General features: G+C 33.5%; 1 protein-coding gene across 3 annotated transcripts in view; it reads right to left on the minus strand.

Moving 5' to 3' along the window:
- Positions 1 to 1,307, minus strand: part of IL1RAP (interleukin 1 receptor accessory protein) — a 104,003-nt gene that overhangs the window by 14,140 nt on the left and 88,556 nt on the right. For all 3 annotated transcript variants that reach the window (XM_072408234.1, XM_072408235.1, XM_072408236.1), the window contains exon 9: positions 124 to 273. In XM_072408234.1, coding sequence (XP_072264335.1) covers positions 124 to 273 — 150 coding nt within the window. The remainder of the gene's footprint in view (positions 1 to 123; positions 274 to 1,307) is intronic.

Here is a 1,307-nt window from a genome sequence, read left to right on the forward strand (position 1 = left end):
GAAAAGAAAAGTATAATGGCATGCACCTTTAAATCTGTATTGTGTTCTATATCATTGTATTTTTTAATAGTAACAACCACAGGATACAATGCAATGTAATATTTATATATATATATATCTTACCTCCAATGGTTTCATCTGTGCCAAAGTGAGCCCTGTAGAAAAGCACCAATTCCAGCCAATACACATGGTACACAACAATGAAGCATATGACAAGAAACAGGGTTGCCCCCAGTCCACACGCCAATTCTGTGATATATCGTGGAGTGCCAGCTGTAAATATAATAATGATTACCATAATATTAAGATGCACTTGTCAGCATCAAAGCACAAAATTCATTCAAGTTAACTGCAGAGCTGTCCCTATTGACTTGCTAAACAGAAAGGAGCAGTCAATAAAGATGTACATTTGTCCTTATAACACATGTCAATACCTAATGAAATATGCCAACAAAACATAGTTAAAGGATTTTTGAATAACATGTCAAGACAGATATTTACTATTGGGGCATAGGAATAATTCAAAATGTATAATAACACTAGCTGTCTGTAGCAATTCCAATAAAATCTGCATTGCATTTACCATCAACTTGTTGAAGCAAGTTGTTATCCCTGTTCATGTCAATAATTATTCAGTAGACATTCTAAACAAGAAAATAGGATGCTGTGCTTTCTGATGTGAAATTGACCAACCTGCTTTTCAATAAAGGGGTGTCAAGAGTTCACAGACACATTTACATGAATACTGATAATGGTTGGAAGGTCAAATTATGTCAAGAGAGTGCAAGCTGAAGAATACTGATCAAATTGGCTCCTTGTCATTATATTGACTAGATGTGCACCTTTAATTATAGCACAGTGTGTAACAATGCAACCTATGGATCAATACCTACAGATCAGGAAGAAAGAAAGAGATGTTTTTATAGCACAACATAAATATTACTGTTATTGGGGGTTTGGTTGAATTTACTAAGAAAATACTGTTATTGTAAAATAATGACTAAACTTTATTCTTCACACGAGTTGTTCATGTTAACTGTCCTGAGGTTAATGCTACATACAGTACAAGGTAAGCTAGTAAAAATTGTAACCATACAACCAAATATTTGAATAGGATATGGTTTTGTTATCATGTATGTTTTGATGGCAATTTAATAAAATCTTTGTTACCACTGTGCCTTTATTGTTGTTCTTGCATCTATATATTCTATGTGAATTTTAAATGGTGTTTAATTATTATTAAACAGGATTTACCGTATTTTTCGCACTTTTTCTTCCCCAAAACTGGGGGGGAAAAGTGGGTGCGT

Source organism: Pyxicephalus adspersus, chromosome 4, assembly GCF_032062135.1.
Source record: "Pyxicephalus adspersus chromosome 4, UCB_Pads_2.0, whole genome shotgun sequence".
NCBI lineage: Eukaryota > Metazoa > Chordata > Amphibia > Anura > Pyxicephalidae > Pyxicephalus > Pyxicephalus adspersus.